General features: G+C 47.4%; 1 protein-coding gene across 1 annotated transcript in view; it reads right to left on the reverse strand.

The window, feature by feature from the left end:
* The window catches only part of vipr1b (vasoactive intestinal peptide receptor 1b), a 295,279-nt gene that overhangs the window by 156,689 nt on the left and 121,088 nt on the right, over nucleotides 1-17,502 (reverse strand). The window contains exon 3 of the mRNA XM_045221440.1: nucleotides 15,326-15,426. Coding sequence (XP_045077375.1) covers nucleotides 15,326-15,426 — 101 coding nt within the window. The remainder of the gene's footprint in view (nucleotides 1-15,325; nucleotides 15,427-17,502) is intronic.

Raw genomic sequence — 17,502 nt, forward strand, 5'->3', positions numbered from 1 at the left:
GGCACCCAGGAACGTTCCTCGGGACCATAACCCTCCCAATCCACCAGGTACTGGAAACCACGACCTCGGCGGCGAACATCCAGAAGTCGCCGGACAGTGTAGACCGGACCCCCCACCCACGATCTTGGGCGGAGGAGGGGGACGAGAGGGCGGGCACAAAGGGCTAACCGACACAGGCTTAATCTGGGAAACATGAAAGGTGGAATGAACCCGTAGGGAGGCAGGAAGCTGTAGCTTAACCGCGCAGGGGGTTAACAATAGACAGTATCTTGAACGGTCCTATAAAACGAGGCGCCATCTTCTTAGACTCCACCTTCAATGGAAGGTCCCGTGACTTCAGCCATACCTCTTGACCAGGAGAGTAACCGGGAGCCTGGGACCGGTGACGGTTGGCTTGCCTCTGCATGTACGCCGAAGCTCGGGACAGAGCTACCCTGGCCTTCCTCCAGACCTTGAAGCAGCGGCGCATGTGGGACTGCACCGAGGGTACCGCAAGTTCCCTCTCTTGGGAAGGGAACAGGGGGAGGTTGATAACCCAGAGCACACAGAAAAGGAGACAAACCAGAGGAAGCGTTAGTCAAGGTGTTATGAGCATATTCCACCCAGGGGAGCATGGAGCTCCATGACCCAGGGTTAGACCCAGTGACACAGCGAAGAGCGGTCTCCATCTCCTGGTTCGCTCTCTCGGCTTGCCCGTTGGTCTGGGGGTGATATCCAGAGGACAGGCTGGATGTAATGCCCAAAGCTTTACAGAAAGCTTTCCACACCTGGGAGACAAACTGGGGACCCCTGTCAGAGACAATATCCGTGGGTAGACCATGAGAGCGGAACACATGTTCAACCAAAATATCAGCCGTCTCTCTGGCAGTGGGCAGTTTAGGTAGGGCCAAAAAATGAGCGAACTTAGAAAAACGATCAATCACCGTAAGAATGACAGTCTTACCAGATGAGGGGGAAGTCCAGTGACAAAATCCATAGCGATATGCGACCAGGGCCGGCTGGGTATAGGTAGAGGTCGTAGATGACCAGCGCTGGCCTGGGTGGAGTTTTTACTTCGTGCACATACCGTACAAGCAGCAATGAAGGCTCGAGTGTCCGCCTCCATCGTGGCCCACCAGAACTTCCGTCGCACAAAGTCAAGGGTCCGCGAAACTCCAGGGTGACAGGTAAGGGGAGACGAGTGAGCCCACTGAAGTACCTGGGAGCGAGCAGACTCAGGGACAAACATCCGGTTAGGAGGACCCCTCCCAGGGTCAGCTTGCTGATGTTGAGCCTGTCTAACAATCCCCTCGATGTCACATGTGATGACTGCAATACTGCAGGTAGGAGGCAAAATGGGTTCAGGGTTACTACCAGTATCAACAGCCGAATGAACACGAGACAGGGCGTCAGGCTTGACGTTGCGTGACCCAGGACGGTAAGACAGAGAAAAATTGAATCTCCCAAAAAATAGTGCCCACCTGGCTTGACGGGGTTGAGCTGCTTCGCTGACTGGAGGTAAGCCAGATTCTTATGATCCGTCCAAACGATGAAGGGTTGTTCCGCCCCCTCCAACCAATGTCGCCACTCCTCGAGAGCCAGCTTAACGGCGAGCAGTTCACGATTTCCAACATCATAATTCCTCTCTGCCTGAGAAAGTTTCCTTGAGAGAAAAGCACAGGGATGCAGTTTGTTATCTTCAGGAGAACGTTGTGACAACACTGCACCTACCCCAGTGTCGGATGCATCCACCTCCACGACAAACTGGCGGTCGGGGTCCGGCTGCATCAGAATGGGAGCCGAGGCGAGCGATGTTTCAGTTCTTCGAACGCTGATTCGGCCCCTTCATTCCAAGCGAACGGTCGTGAGATGGAGGTGAGAGCGGTGAGTGGCGCCGCAATGCGGCTGTAGTCCTTGATGAACCTCCTATAGAAGTTCGCAAACCCCAGGAATCGTTGAAGTTGTTTGCGGGTAGAGGGAGCTGGCCAGTCCGTGACAGCAGAGATCTTAGCTGGGTCCATCCGCAGCTCCCCTGAGCTATGATGTAACCCAAAAAAGAGGTCTCAGACACATGAAATTCACATTTCTCCATCTTCACAAACAGTTTGTTCTCCAACAACCTTTGCAACACCTGGCGCACATGCAGTTCATGTTCCTGGGAGGACTCTGAGAAAATCAAGATATCATCCAGATAGACAAAAACAAACCGATTCAACATGTCCCGAAGGACATCATTGACTAGTGCCTGAAAAACAGCAGGGGCATTAGACAACCCAAAAGGCATAACCCGATACTCAAAATGTCCCAAGGGTGTGTTGAAGGCAGTCTTCCATTCATCACCCTTACGAATGCGCACCAGGTGATACGCATTTCGTAGATCCAGTTTCGTAAAGATGGTAGCACCATGAAGGAGGGGAAAAGCAGAATTAATCAAAGGCAGAGAATACTTGTTCTTAATGGTGATGTTGTTAAGTCCACGGTAATCAATACAGGGTCTGAGGGTCTTATCCTTCTTAGCAACAAAAAAGAATCCCGCTCCTACAGGTGACGAGGAAGGACGCATAATACCTGCCGCCAAGGAGTCCCGAATGTAGTTCTCCATAGCCTCCGTCTCCGGCCGGGAGAGATTGTACAGGCGACTGCTGGGGAGCGGGGGCTCCTGGCTGGAGGTCAATGGCGCAGTCGTAAGGCCGGTGAGGAGGAAGAGAAGTAGCTCTGTGTTTGCAGAAAACGGATGCCAGGTCATGATACACGTCAGGAACAGCGGAAAGATCCATGGACTCCAGTGGAGGTTGAGGCACAGTACTGGCAGGAGTCTGAGCAGAACACAAACAATTCACATGACAAAAAGTGCTCCATGAAACAATGCTACCTGTCACCCAATCAATGTGTGGATTGTGTTTTATGAGCCAGGGGATACCAAGGACCAGGGGAGTCTGTGGGCAGTCGATAATATGGAATTGAATGTTCTCCTGATGATTTCCCGACACTCTAAGACAAACAGGAACAGTCTGATGGGTAATGCGGGTCAACAATTGTCCATTTAGACCCTTAGCCTGCAGCGGACAGTCCATAGGAACAGTCTCCAAATCCATTTGTTGAGCCCACTCTCTATCCAAAAGCTTTCGTCGGCACCAGAGTCAATCAGCGCACTAACAGAGAAATTCTGGGACTGCCACTGGAGGGATGCCTGGAGCAGAATGCGGGAGAAGAGGAAGAATCCGCTGCTCGGCTCACCAAAACTTCTCCCATAAATGATGAGCCGGCCCTTTTCCCCGGACGAACTGGGCAGGAAGGAACGAAATGACCAGCTTCTCCACAATACAGGCAGACCCGAGCCTGAATACGACGTGCACGCTCCTCTGAGGACAACCGTGCACGACCCACCTCCATGGCTTCGGGTTCAGTCCTCCTCGTATCGACTCGGGAAGACACGGCTCTCTCCGTAGGGACGATGCAGGGAGGAGTTTGTTGATGACAGACAGGTTGCTTGGAACTAACACTCCTCTCCCGGCGGCGCTCCCGAATCCGATTATCCAACCTGATAGTGAGTGAAATAAGATTATCCAGCGTAGGCGATTCATCATATGACACCAATTCATCTTTTAAGGTCTCAGACAAAGCATTGATGAACACTCCTTGTAATGCCTCGTCATTCCAACCACTCACTGCTGCTAAAGTCCGAAACTCCACTGCCATCTCCGCCACACTACGAGCCCCTGCCGAAGAGAAAACAGCCGTTTCGCAGCCTCCTTGCCTCGTACGGGGTGGTCAAAAACCTTCCTCATCTCCGTGGTGAAGGCAACGTAAGCGTTGCAAATGTCCGACTGACTCTCCCAGACCGCGGATCCCCAGGCACGAGCGGAACCGCTAGTAGAGTTGATAAGGTAGGCAATACGGGCTCTTTCTGAGGCGTAGGTGAGGGGCTGTTGTTCAAACACTAACGAGCATTGAGTCAAAAAATCGCCACAGGTTCCCATGTTCCCGTCATAGCGCTCTGGAGCAGGAACAAAAGGCTCTCTGATCTGGGCTGAAGGGGTAGTAAGGGCAGATACTTGATTGGAGAGTAATTGAACCTGATTAAGCAGCACCTGACTGTCCTCAGCAATCGTTTTAAACAGGGTATCATGTTGGCCAAGTAAAATGCCCTGATTGGCTATGGCAGTCCAAATTTGAGTGCACTCTGGGGTGGTATCCGAGCTACTGTCTGCTGGGTTCATGTTGGTCAGATCATACTGTTATGATTTAACTGGATAAGAACCCAAATGCAGACAAGTACACCAAGCCAGAGAAGTTTTAACAGGTTTATTTACAATGTTCAAAGTCCAGGTTTCCAAATATATGGGAAGAGCAAGTCCAGGTACAGGGAGGGTAACAGATCCAGATCAGGGCAGGTGTGGTACCGTAATGTCCTAGTGTCCGTGGTGAGTCCAAAAGAGAGGTCCGGTAATGGAGAGCAGGATGGTGGTGGCAGGAGTGAAGCGGAGGCAGGAGTCAGGTTCCAAATATCTGTGGCACAGGAGAAAAAGTAAATAGAACAGACCAAAAACACAAAGAGCAAAAATAACCAGGTTGAGTCGGCAGCGAGACTAACATGGTCGTCTTGACTATGATCTGACGATGAGTGGAAAGTTTGACCGGGTCTTAAAGGCTGAGGTGATTATGGTGAATGAGCTGCAGCTGGAACCCTGACTCCCGCACACCAGACTTCACTCCTGCAATCAAGGACAGACAGAGGGGAGGGGGAGAGCAGAGAGAGAGCTACCTAGCAGCAGTAGGCCTAACATACACAACAACACACACAAATCTAAAAGTAAAAGAATGGAATTAAGAAATATAGAAATATAGAAATATAGGGACGAGCAATGTCGGAGTCCGGAGTACATATATATATATATATATATATTACACACTATCATGACCAAAAGTATGTGGACACCTGCTCGTCGAAAATCTCATTCCAAAATCATGGGCATTCACATGGAATTGGTCCCCCCTTTGCTACCATAACAGCCTCCACTCTTCTGGGAAGGCTTTCCACTAGATGTTGGAACATTGCTACAGGGACTTGCTTCCATTGCAACTGAGGACAGACGATTTTTACGCGCTTCAGCACTCGGCGGTCCCATTCTGTGAGCTTGGTGGCCTACCACTTCACTGCTAAGCCGTTGTTGCTCCTAGATGTTTCCACTTCACAATAACAGCACTTACAGTTGACCGGGGAAGCTTTAGCAGGGCAGAAATTTGATGAACTGACTTGTTGGACAAGTGGCATCTTACGACGGCTCTTCAGCATGGGCCATTCTACTGCCAATGTTTGGCTATGGAGATTGCATGGCTGTGTGCTCGATTATATACACCTGTCAGCAACGGGTCTGGCTGAAATAGCCGAATCCACTAATTTGAAGGGCTGTCCAAAAACTTTTGTGTATATACATTACCAGTCAAAAGTTTGAAAACCTACTCAATTAAGGGTTTTTCTTTATTTTGACTATTTTCTGCATTGTAGAATAATAAAGAGGCCATCAAACCTATGAAATAACACATATGGAATCAAAAAGAAATGTGTGCAGTGCCTTCGGAAAGTATTCAAACCCTTTTCTGACATTTTGTTAGGTTGCAGCCTTATTCTAAAATGGATTAAATTGTGTCACGGATCCCCCTGGTACTATTCATTCATTCCGTTCACCAGTTTCGGAGGTCCACGTCACCGGCCTTCTAGGGGTCACTGATCTGGTTCATTACCACCAACCCTGGACTGTCTTGTCTCATTACGCACATCTGGTTCCCCCTGATTAGTATGTGTACAGTGGCTTGCGAAAGTATTCACCCCCCATGGCATTTTTCCTATTTTGTTGCCTTACAACCTGGAATTAAAATGGATTTTTGGGGGGTTTGTATCATTTGATTTACACAACATGCCTACCACTCTGAAGATGCACATTTTTTGGGGGGGTGAAACAAACAAGAAATAAGACAAAAAAAAACAGAAAACTTGAGCGTGCATAACTATTCACCCCCCCAAAGTCAATACTTTGTAGAGCCACTAGGATCTTTGCCCATTATTCTAGGCAAAACTGCTCCAGCTCCTTCAAGTTGGATGGGTTCCGCTGGTGTACAGCAATCTTTAAGTCATACCACAGATTCTCAATTCGATTGAGGTCTGGGCTTTGACTAGGCCATTCCAAGACATTTAAATGTTTCCCCTTAAACCACTCAAGTGTTGCTTTAGCAGTATGATTAGGGTCACTGTCCTGCTGGAAGGTGAACCTCCGTCCAAGTCTCAAATCTCTGGAAGACTGAAACAGGTTTCCCTCAAGAATTTCCCCGTATTTAGCGCCATCCATCATTCCTTCAATTCTGACCAGTTTCCCAGTCCCTGGTGATGAAAAACATCCCCACAGCATGATGCTGCCACCACCGTGCTTCACTGTGGGGATGGTGTTCTCGGGGTGATGAGAGGTGTTGGGTTTGCGCCATACGTAGTGTTTTCCTTGATGGCCAAAAAGCTCAATTTTAGTCTCATCTGACCAGAGCACCTTCTTCCATATGTTTGGGGAGTGTCCCACATGCCTTTTGGCAAACACCAAACGTGTTTACTTATTTTTATCTTTAAGGAATGGCTTTTTTTCTGGCCACTCTTCTGTAAAGCCCAGCTCTGTGGAGTGTACGGGTTAAAGTGGTCCTATGGACAGATACTCCAATCTCCGCTGTGGAGCTTTGCAGCTCTTTCAGGATTATCTTGGGTCTCTTTGTTGCCTCTCTGATTAATGCCCTCCTTGCCTGGTCCGTGAGTTTTGGTGGGCGGCCCTCTCTTGGCAGGTTTGTTGTGGTGCCATATTCTTTCAATTTTTTAAATAATGGATTTAATGGGATGTTCAAAGTTTTGGATATTTTTTTATAACCCAACCCTGATCTGTACTTCTCCACAACTTTGTCCCTGACCTGTTTGGAGAGTTCCTTGGTCTACATGGTGCCGCTTGCTTGGTGGTGCCCCTTGCTTAGTGGTGTTGCAGACTCTGGGCCTTTCAGAACAGGTGTATTTATACTGAGATCATGTGACAGATCATGTGACACTTAGATTGCACACAGGTGGACTTTATTTAACTAATTATGTGACTTCTGAAGGTAATTGATTGCACCAGATGTTATTAAGGGGGTTCATAACAAAGGGGGTGAATACATATCCACGCACCTGTGATGAGGTGGTGATGAAGGAGTCAGGTGCAGGAGGGTAAATCACAGAATAACAGGCTTTAATCCGCAAAATACAGGTTTACACAGAACTGCGTCAAACACACTCCAGGGCACAAAACAGGCGCACTGGAAAATACAAGGTACACAGGAAAAATACTCCCGTCGATACACAATACACAAGCTCCACCGAGCTTCACTAACCTCCACAAATAAACAATCACTCACAAGGACAAGGGGGCAGAGGGAACACTTATACACGGACTAATTAGGGGAATAGAACCAGGTGTGTGTGATTGACAAGACAATTGTGATGATGATTGTGGCGGCAGTGGTTAGTACTCCGGTGACGACGAATGCCGACGAACAAGGCACCACTTTTCCATGATTAATTTTTTTGACTTCTTTGAAACAAGTTATTTTTCTCATTTCACCAATTTGGACTATTTGGTTTATGTCCATTACATGAAATCCAAATAAAAATCAATTTAAATTACAGGTTGTAATGCAACAAAATAGGAAAAACGCCAAGGGGGATGAATACTTTTGCAAGGCACTGTATATATGTGCCCTCTATTCCCCATTGTCCTTGTCGATTATTGTCCCATGTCCGTTGGTCTCGTGAGTACCACGTAGTTTGCTCTTGTTATTACGGGTTTACACCTCACTCTTTTGTTTGGGTTACATCCCTGTGGTATATATATACGTCTTTGTTTTGGGCGTCGTCCCCGTCGTTTTCCATGACGTACCTAATGTTGGGAAGAGTAATAAAAAGCCCTATTACGCATTCCATTCCATTCCTGCGCCTGTCTTCTATCAGTATACAACGTGACAAATTGTTTTTTTTCTCGCATCAATCTACACACAATACCCCATAATGACCAAGCAAATACCGGCTTTTAGAAATGTTTGCTAATTTATAAAAATTAAAATTAAAAAAGTATTCAGACTCTTTACGCAGTACTTTGTTGAAGCACCTTTGACAGCGATTGCAGCCTCGAGTCTTCTTAGGTATGACCCTACAAGCTTGGCACACCTGTATTTGGGGTGAGGTGGAGGTAGTTGTGGAGGGGGAGACTGAAGTGGCGTCTGCTTCTAAGAGGTGGAAACAGTGCAACCCCCCAAAAATAACTAAGCCTCGTGCCGAGGACAAAGCTGAGAGTGACCATTATGAGTTGGTAGAACAGGCTGAAGAAACTCGCATTAGAAAGAAACTTAGCAAGTCTAAAAAGGTAAGAACCAGGACTCCCTCTGAAGATGTGGGGGAAGTTGAAAGTGACCACTTCGAGATGGAAGAACATGCTGCAGCTGAAGACACTACCCTCAGAAAAAGACAGAGGAGGCCTAAGAAATCTAGAAAGAACAGATCCAAGAGTCCTTCCAAGAAGGCCAGCGATGCAGAGAGTGATGGTGTATCAGGCAAACATGTTTCCAAGACTCTGTCTAAGGACTTACATGAAGAAGAGAGTGACCAAGATGCTGAGACTCATTCTAAGAACCTAAGTGAGGAGAGTGACCAAGATGCTGAGACTCATTCTAAGAACCTAAGTGAGGAGAGTGACCAAGATGCTGAGACTCAGTCTAAGAACCTATGTGAGGAGACCAAGACTCCCAGACGGAGCCTAAAGACTTAATTGAACAGTGGCACCGCTCTGACCATCCAGAGGAGGAGACAGAACAGGAGGTGCAAAGAGAAAAAGAGGACCAAAGAGCAAGAAGATAGTGAAGTCAGATTCCAACTCTGACTCTGAAAACGTCACTGTTAAAAAGAAAGGCAAAAAGCAAGGTGCCACGGGTTTGAAGGCACCAATAATAAGATTCAGACCACCTATAGAGAAAAAGATAAGGGTGAAAATACTTCATATTTGCAGTTTCTGTGAAAAGGTCCTGCCGAACAGGGATGCGCTGAGTAGGCACCTTCAGCGTCACACAGGGGAGAAGCCTTACCACTGTGAAGAGTGTGGCAAAGACTACGGCAGCAAAAATACCCTGAAGATTCACAACATGCAGGTTCACCACAAGGGGACAAAGGACTTCATATGCAATGATTGTGGTCAACAGTTTACCCACCTCACATACCTCAAACGCCACATGTACTCCCACACGGACAAGGAAAAGAGGCCACACCTGTGCAATGTGTGTGGGAAGCATTTCATCCAGAAGTCTCACTTGGACCGTCACAAGATGATTCACACCGGAGAGAAACCATTCAGCTGCGAACACTGCGTCATGGCCTTCAATCGGCCGGACTCCCTGCGGATGCATCTGAAGCTACATGTGTCGGGTAGTGAGGGGCCAAATCTGGCAGAGCAAGAGAAGACCAAGTGCACAGCGTGTAAGAAGAGCTTTGTCAACCCAAATGACCTCAAAGTCCACATGAGAATACACACTGGGGAGAGGCCATACAAGTGTGAGGACTGTTCCAAGAGCTTCACCCAGATCAGTATTCTCAACGCGCACCGACGCATACTGGAGAGAAGCCACACGAGTGCAAGGTGTGCGGCAGCTGCTTCACCCGTCGCAAGTACCTGGATGATCACATAGGCAGAAAGCATGGGTCTTTAGAGCAAATTAATGAACAGGAGGATGAACAATGAGAACTGAGTTTTTAGGTGTTGTGACTTCATGTATGTAACTTGTAATATAAATATTGAAGATCAGGCAAAGCTGGATTGTTGCCTAGCAGTTTCTCGGGCCCCGTGTAGCTCAGTTGGTAGAGCATGGCGCTTGCAACGCCAGGGTTGTGGGTTTGTTTCCCGCGGGGGGCCAGTATGAAAAATGTATGCACTCTCTAACTGTAAGTCGCTCTGGATAAGAGCGTCTGCTAAATGACTAAAATGTAAATGTAAATGAGTTTCTCCCATTATTCTCAGCTCAAGCCCTGTCAGATTGAGTGTTGCTGCACAGCTATTTTCAGGTGTCTCCAGAGATGGTTGATCGGGTTCAGGTCTGGGCTCTGGCTGGACCACTCAAGGACATTCAGAGACTTGTCCTGAAGCCACTCCTGCATTGTCTTGGCTGTGTGCTTAGGGTCGTTGTCCTGTTGGAGGGTGAACCTTCGCCCCCAGTTTGAGGTCCTGAGTGCTCTGGAGCAGGTTTTCATCAAAGATCTCTCTGTACTTTGCTCCGTACATCTTTGCCTCGATCCTGACTAGTCTCCAGTCCCTGCCGCTGAAAAACATCCCCACAGCATGATGCTGCCACCACCATGCTTCGCCGTAGGGATGGTGAAAAGTTTACTCCAGACGTGACGCTTGGCATTCAGGCCAAGGAGTTCAATCTTGGTTTCATCAGACCAGAGAATCTTGATTCTAATGGTCTGAGAGTCTTTATGTGCCTTTTGGCAAACTCCAAGCGGGCTGTCTTGTGCCTTGTACTGAGGAGTGGCTTCCGTCTGGCAACTCTACCATAAAGGCTTAATTGGTGGAGTGCTGCAGAGATGGTTGTCCTTCTGGAAGGTTCTCCCATCACCACAGAGGAACTCTAGAGCTCTGTCAGAGTGACCATCGGGTTCTTGGTCACCTCCCTGCTCAGTTTGGTCGGGCGGCCAGCTCTAGGAAGAGTCTCGGTGGTTCCAAACTTATTCCATTTAAGAATGATGGAGGCCACTGTGTTCTTGGGGACCTTCAATGCTGCAGACATTTTTTGGTACCCTTCCCCAGATCTGTGCCTCGACACAATCCTGTCTTGGAGCTCTACGGACAATTGTATGGAGGCTGGCTAGTGATGGTTATTTAACAGTCTGATGGCCTTGAGATAGAAGCTGTTTTTCAATCTCTCGTTCCCAGCTTTGATGCACCTGTACTGACCTCACCTTCTGGATGATAGCGTGGTGAACAGGCCATGGCTCGGGTGGTTGATGTCCTTGATGATCTTTTTGGCCTTCCTGTGACATTGGGTGCTGTAGGTGTCTTGGAGGGCAGGCAGTGTGGGCCCTCACCTCCTCCCTGTAGACTGTCTCATCATTGTTGGTAATCAGGCCTACTACTGTTGTGTCGTTTGCAAACTTGATGATTGAGTTGGAGGCGTGCTTGGCCATGCAGTCATGGGTGAACAGGAAGTACAGGAGGGGGCTGAGCACGCAACCTTGTGGGGCCCCTGTGTTGAGGATCAGCATAGTGGAGGCGTTGTTTCCTACCTTCACCACCTGGGGGCAGCCCATCAGGAAGTCCAGGACCCAGTTGCAATGGGTGGAGTTCAGACGCAGGGCCCTGAGGTTAATGATGAGCTTGGAGGGTGCTATGATGTTGAAAGGCAGTGTGCAGTGTGATGGCGATTGCATCATCCGTGGATATGGGGTGTTATGCGAATTTGAGTGGTTCTAGGGTGTCAGGTTAGGTGGAGGTGATATGATCCTTAACTAGCCTCTCAAAGCACTTCATGATGACAGAAGTGAGTGCTACGGGGCGATAGTCATTTGTATCAGTTACTTTCGCTTTCTTGTGTATGGGAACAATGGTGGACATCTTGAAGCAAGTGGGGACAGCAGACTGGGATAGGGAGAGATTGAATATGTCCGTAAACACTCCAGCCAGCTGGTCTGTGCATGCTCTGAGGATGCGGCTAGGGATGCGGTCTGAGCCCGCAGCCTTGCGAGGATTAACATGCTTAAATGTCTTACTCACGTCAGCCACGGAGAATGAGAGCTCGCAGTCCTAGGGAGCAGACCGTGTCGGCTACACTGTGCTATCCTCAATGCGGGCGAAGAAGGTGTTTAGCTTGTCCGGGAGCAAGCTTCCTGCCATCCAGGACCTCTATACCAGGCGGTGTCAGAGGAAGGCTCTAAAAATTGTCAAAGACTCCAGCCACCCTAGTTATAGACTGTTCTCCCTGCTACCGCACGGCAAGCGGTACCGGAGCCCAAAGTCTAGCTCCAAAAGGCTACTTAACAGCTTCTACCCCCAAGCCATAAGACTGCTAAACAGTTATTCAAATGGCTACCCAGGCTATTTGCATTGACCCCCTTTTTACGCTGCTGCTACTCTGTTTATTATCTATGCATAGTCACTTTAATAACTCTACCTACATGTACATACAGTGGGGAAAAAAAGTATTTAGTCAGCCACCAATTGTGCAAGTTCTCCCACTTAAAAAGATGAGAGAGGCCTGTAATTTTCATCATAGGTACACGTCAACTATGACAGACAAAATGAGAAAAAATTTCCAGAAAAATCACATTGTAGGATTTTTAATGAATTTATTTGCAATTTATGGTGGAAAATAAGTATTTGGTCAATAACAAAAGTTTCTCAATACTTTGTTATATACCCTTTGTTGGCAATGACACAGGTCAAACGTTTTCTGTAAGTCTTCACAAGGTTTTCACACACTGTTGCTGGTATTTTGGCCCATTCCTCCATGCAGATCTCCTCTAGAGCAGTGATGTTTTGGGGCTGTCGCTGGGCAACACAGACTTTCAACTCCCTCCAAAGATTTTCTATGGGGTTGAGATCTGGAGACTGGCTAGGCCACTCCAGGACCTTGAAATGCTTCTTACGAAGCCACTCCTTCGTTGCCCGGGCGGTGTGTTTGGGATCATTGTCATGCTGAAAGACCCAGCCACGTTTCATCTTCAATGCCCTTGCTGATGGAAGGAGGTTTTCACTCAAAATCTCACGATACATGGCCCCATTCATTCTTTCCTTTACACGGATCAGTCATCCTGGTCCCTTTGCAGAAAAACAGCTCCAAAGCATGATGTTTCCACCCCCATGCTTCACAGTAGGTATGGTGTTCTTTGGATGCAACTCAGCATTCTTTATCCTCCAAACACGACGAGTTGAGTTTTTACCAAAAAAGTTATATTTTGGTTTCATCTGACATTCTCCCAATCCTCTTCTGGATCATCCAAATGCATTTTTAGCAAACTTCAGATGGGCCTGGACATGTACTGGCTTAAGCAGGGGGACACGTCTGTCACTGCAGGATTTGAGTCCCTGGCGGCGTAGTGTGTTACTGATGGTAGGCTTTGTTACTTTGGTCCCAGCTCTCTGCAGGTCATTCACTAGGTCCCCCCCGTGTGGTTCTGGGATTTTTGCTCACCATTCTTGTGATCATTTTGACCCCACGGGGTGAGATCTTGCGTGGAGCCCCAGATCGAGGGAGATTATCAGTGGTCTTGTATGTCTTCCATTTCCTAATAATTGCTCCCACAGTTGATTTCTTCAAACCAAGCTGCTTACCTATTGCAGATTCAGTCTTCCCAGCCTGGTGCAGGTCTACAATTTTGTTTCTGGTGTCCTTTGACAGCTCTTTGGTCTTGGCCATAGTGGAGTTTGGACTGTGACTGTTTGAGGTTGTGGACAGGTGTCTTTTATACTGATAACAAGTTCAAACAGGTGCCATTAATACAGGTAACGAGTGGAGGACAGAGGAGCCTCTTAAAGAAATCTTGCTTGTTTGTAGGTGACCAAATACTTATTTTCCACCATAATTTGCAAATAAATTAATAAATAATCCTACAATGTGATTTTCTGGAATTTTTTTTCTCAATTTGTCTGTCATAGTTGACGTGTACCTATTATGAAAATTACAGGCCTCTCTCATCTTTTTAAGTGGGAGAACTTGCACAGTTGGTGGCTGGCTAAATACTTTTTTCCCCCACTGTATTACCTCAATTACCTCAAATAACCTGTACCCCCACACATTGACTCAGTACCGGTACCCCCTGTATATAGCCTCTCCTGTATATAGCCTCATTATTGTTATTTTATTGTGTTACTTATGTTCTTACTTTTGTTTATTTATTTATGTATTTTGTAACAGATTTTTCCCCCTTTTTACGTACAAAAAAATTCTGCATTGTTGGTTAAGGGCTTGTAAATTTGCTTTTTACTGTACGTCTACACCTGTTGTATTCGGCGCATGTGACAAATACATTTTGATTTGATTGAGCCATTGAATTGCGACTCCACTTTGTCTCTGTACTGATGTTTTGCCTGTTTGATTGCCTTACAGAGGGCATAACTGGACTGTTTGTATTCTGCCATATTCCCAGTCACCTTGCCCTGGTTAAATGCGGTGGTTCACGTTTTCATTTTTGCGCGAATGCTTCCATCTATCCACGGTTTTTGGTTTGGAAAGGTTTTAATCGTCACGGTGGGAACAACATCCCATATACACTTCCTGATGAACTCAGTCACTGTGTCAGTGTATACATCAATGTTATTCTCAGTCCACGTGATCAAAACTTATTTTGGGCCTGCTACATGAAAGAGACAGCTAAGAAGGCTAGATTGAGAGGGGATGGAGAGCAGATGCTTCGGGAGGGTTAGGGTGAGAGGGGATGCTTCGGGAGGGTTAGGGTTAGGGTTAGGGTGAGAGGGGATGCTTCGGGAGGGTTAGGGTGAGAGGGGATGCTTCGGGAGGGTTAGGGTTAGGGTTAGGGTGAGAGGGGATGCTTCGGGAGGGTTAGGGTTAGGGTGAGAGGGGATGCTTCGGGAGGTGTCTCTACCAGCGAGAGGGGATGGAGAGCAGATGCTTCGGGAGGGTTAGGGTTAGGGTGAGAGGGGATGCTTCGGGAGGGTTAGGGTGAGAGGGGATGCTTCGGGAGGGTTAGGGTTAGGGTGAGAGGGGATGCTTCGGGAGGGTTAGGGTTAGGGTTAGGGTGAGAGGGGATGCTTCGGGAGGGTTAGGGTTAGGGTGAGAGGGGATGCTTCGGGAGGTGTCTCTACCAGCCAATACATGATCTAAGTGATTGATAGTTGGTATTCAGCAGTCATAAGGGAATGCCTTATTTACTTTGAAAAAATACTAAAATAGTGATTTTGTCAGACAGCAAAGACAGCAGCTCTATAGAGATGAGATGATGACTTGGAATAATAAAACATAATAAAGTCATCAAATAAAACAAATATACACAACAGCTGAAATATTTTATTAAAGTAAAGTAATGTGAAGAAATGATGGTTAATAAGTGATCAGCAGTAATGACTGTCACTACCATCATGGGACTTGTATTAATTGTTTTATTCTGTGTTGTTACAGCATTCAACCAACTTAATGCATAGTGCATTTAATGTAAAAACGAAATTCGAAAACAGTGATTCTTTTTTGATAATGGAACCGACCTCAAAAAGCACTAAGCGCTCAGCACACAGCATTATTCAGTAAGTGGCAGAGAGGCAGACAGGATGGGGAGAACCGGACTCACGTCATCTCCAGTGTTGTTGGCGTTATAACCACAGTTCAGGGCGATGTCCAGCGGGTGCATCTCAGTCCAACCCTCTGAGGTACATGTCTTGGACAGGTTACCTAGGGAACACAGGATACAGGTACAGGTTACCTAGGGAACACATGATACAGGTAGAGGTTACCTAGGGAACACAGGATACAGGTAGAGGTTACCTAGGGAACACAGGATACAGGTAGAGGTTACCTAGGGAACACAGGATACAGGTAGAGGTTACCTAGGGAACACAGGATACAGGTAGAGGTTACCTAGGGAACACAGGATACAGGTAGAGGTTACCTAGGGAACACATGATACAGGTAGAGGTTACCTAGGGAACACAGGATACAGGTAGAGGTTACCTAGGGAACACAGGATACAGGTAGAGGTTACCTAGGGAACACATGATACAGGTAGAGGTTACCTAGGGAACACAGGATACAGGTAGAGGTTACCTACACTCTTAGAAAAAAATGGTTATTCGGCTGTCCCCATAGGAGAACTCTTAGAATAACCATTTTTGGTTCCAGGTAGAACCCTTTTGAGTTCCATGTAGAACCCTTTAAACAGAGGGTTTTACATGGAACCAAAAAGGGTTCTCCTATAGGGACAGCCGAAGAACCCTTTTGGAACCCTATTTTCTAAGAGTGTAGGGAACACACCACATGGGTAGAGGTTACCTAGGAAACACACCACATGGGTAGAGGTTACCTAGGAAACACACCACATGGGTAGAGGTTACCTAGGAAACACACCACACGGGTAGAGGTTACCTAGGAAACACACCACATGGGTAGAGGTTACCTAGGAAACACACCACACGGGTAGAGGTTACCTAGGAAACACACCACACGGGTAGAGGTTACCTAGGAAACACACCATATGGGTAGAGGTTATCTAGGAAACACACCACACAGGTAGAGGCTACCTAGGAAACACACCACGTTACCTAGCAGGTAGAGGTTACCTAGAAACACACACGGGTAGAGGTTACCTAGGAAACACACCACATGGGTAGAGGTTACCTAGGAAACACACCACACAGGTAGAGGTTACCTAGGAAACACACCACACAGGTAGAGATTACCTAGGAAACACACCACACGGGTAGAGGTCGAGGGTAATGACAGCGCCAGGACAGAGAAGAGGGGTGACATGGGAGAACTTGGAAAGGCCAAACACCAGACAGGCTGCAGAGTTCTGGAAGCAGGGAGTGCAGCCAGCAGAGAATTGCAGAAGTTCAGACAGGAGATGAGAAGCAGAAGTCCAGACAGTAGTCTGCTTATCAGTCCTCATCACCAACTACGTCTCTGGCCACTGCAACACATTACCTTCTGCTGACAACTGTTTCGTTATTCACCCACATCATGGACAGAGTGGAGTGCCGTCATCAGCCTGCTTTATCTCAGCACACAGTTCACTGTTACAGATGTTGACTTTACTGTCACTGTTTACTGCCTTTAGGAGGAAGGTTGTTGACACACCAGAACCCTGCGCAGGTTAGCGTATTTCATCATGAATGTTGTTCTGGAGGCAGCTCTGCAGAGGGGTCACTAGCTGACACAGGCAATAACCCTAACCTTAACCCTAACCTTAACCCCAACCTTAACCAATCTGTTAACCTGACCTGCATTATTGGAGCTCTGATCTTAAGAATTTCATTGTACCCTGCAATTACATATGCATGTGACTAATAAACTCATCTAATTCCAAAAATATATAGCCAATTTTGACTTTGCAGCCGGCCTATCTAAGGTGAAATCACCCAGTTCTGCCTCCAGGACAAGACTCATGACAATAATTGCTAACCTGCAACCCTGCTGGGGTTATAATGATTGTCTCTCTCTCTCTAAACTGACTGTCAGTCTGGATGGAAGGCATTCTGGATCAGCACAGTCTGTGTTTAACTCTTCGATGTTTGAGCGGTTCTTGACCAGTTCCAACTGATATTTTGGTGTACAGAGCACTTTGTGAGCGTCGCAGCGTCCAGAGCCTTATAGTGCCAGAAAGCCCCATCAGCCTGCTTTCCACTAACACTGTGAGCGTCGCAGCGTCCAGAAAGCCCCATCAGCCTGCTTTCCACTAACACTGTGAGCTTCGCAGCGTCCAGAAAGCCCCTTCAGCATGCTTTCCACTAACACTGTGAGCGTCGCAGCGTC

The sequence above is a fragment of the Coregonus clupeaformis genome, chromosome 7, assembly GCF_020615455.1.
Source record: "Coregonus clupeaformis isolate EN_2021a chromosome 7, ASM2061545v1, whole genome shotgun sequence".
NCBI lineage: Eukaryota > Metazoa > Chordata > Actinopteri > Salmoniformes > Salmonidae > Coregonus > Coregonus clupeaformis.